The 689-nt window shown below is 49.6% G+C and overlaps 1 protein-coding gene across 1 annotated transcript in view; it reads right to left on the reverse strand.

Moving 5' to 3' along the window:
* LOC116686813 (tetraspanin-1) overlaps nt 1-689 on the reverse strand; it is a 27148-nt gene that overhangs the window by 13861 nt on the left and 12598 nt on the right. The window contains 3 exon segments of the mRNA XM_074783852.1: nt 116-208; nt 322-459; nt 558-665. Of these exon segments, the coding sequence (XP_074639953.1) occupies nt 116-208; nt 322-459; nt 558-665 (339 nt within the window).

Below are 689 nucleotides of genomic sequence, written 5' to 3' on the forward strand. Positions count from 1 at the left end.
AGATAGATAGATAGATAGATAGATAGACAGATAGATATGGAGATAGATAGATAGACAGATACTTTATTTATTTTAGGGGCCCTGTAAATAACGAGGGTGAGAGATGAGGTCATACCTCCAGGACTGCTATTCCCAGGGCCACGGCCACGATGGCCACCATGTTGTCGTTAATCAGCTGCTTGATCTTTGGGAAGCAGCCAGTGATCGCCTGAGGAACACAAAGAGGGGAAGTCAAAGACGTAGAATACCACGTTATTGATCCGAAGAAGGCTGTGGATCATGCACGTGACTGTTGTTGTAGTTTCCTGCTGAAGCCCGTACCGTGTTGTTTCCAGCCACTGTGTCGGTACATGTGCCGTTCATGCCTGGGCAGCACTGCGGAGGATATCTGTTGCCGTTGGTCACGTAATACGGAGAGCCCACGAAGTCTGAGGAGTTGTAGAATCCGCAACATTTTAACTGATGTGGACACAAAGGGAGTAACGTTACGTGAAGCGTGAATCAGTGAAACGGTTTGACAAGACTCACGTTTGGCTCGGCAGGGTGACGCTACATACCGAGCTCATTGTGGAGTTCCACAGTCCGGTGATGTCCGGATTTTGCCCGTAGTCCTTCCTGATGTTCTGAACGGCCGCCGTGCCAACCTTGGTGAGTAGGTCGTCGGCCTAAAATGCGCACACACACACACA

This window comes from Etheostoma spectabile, unplaced genomic scaffold (assembly GCF_008692095.1).
Source record: "Etheostoma spectabile isolate EspeVRDwgs_2016 unplaced genomic scaffold, UIUC_Espe_1.0 scaffold50, whole genome shotgun sequence".
NCBI lineage: Eukaryota > Metazoa > Chordata > Actinopteri > Perciformes > Percidae > Etheostoma > Etheostoma spectabile.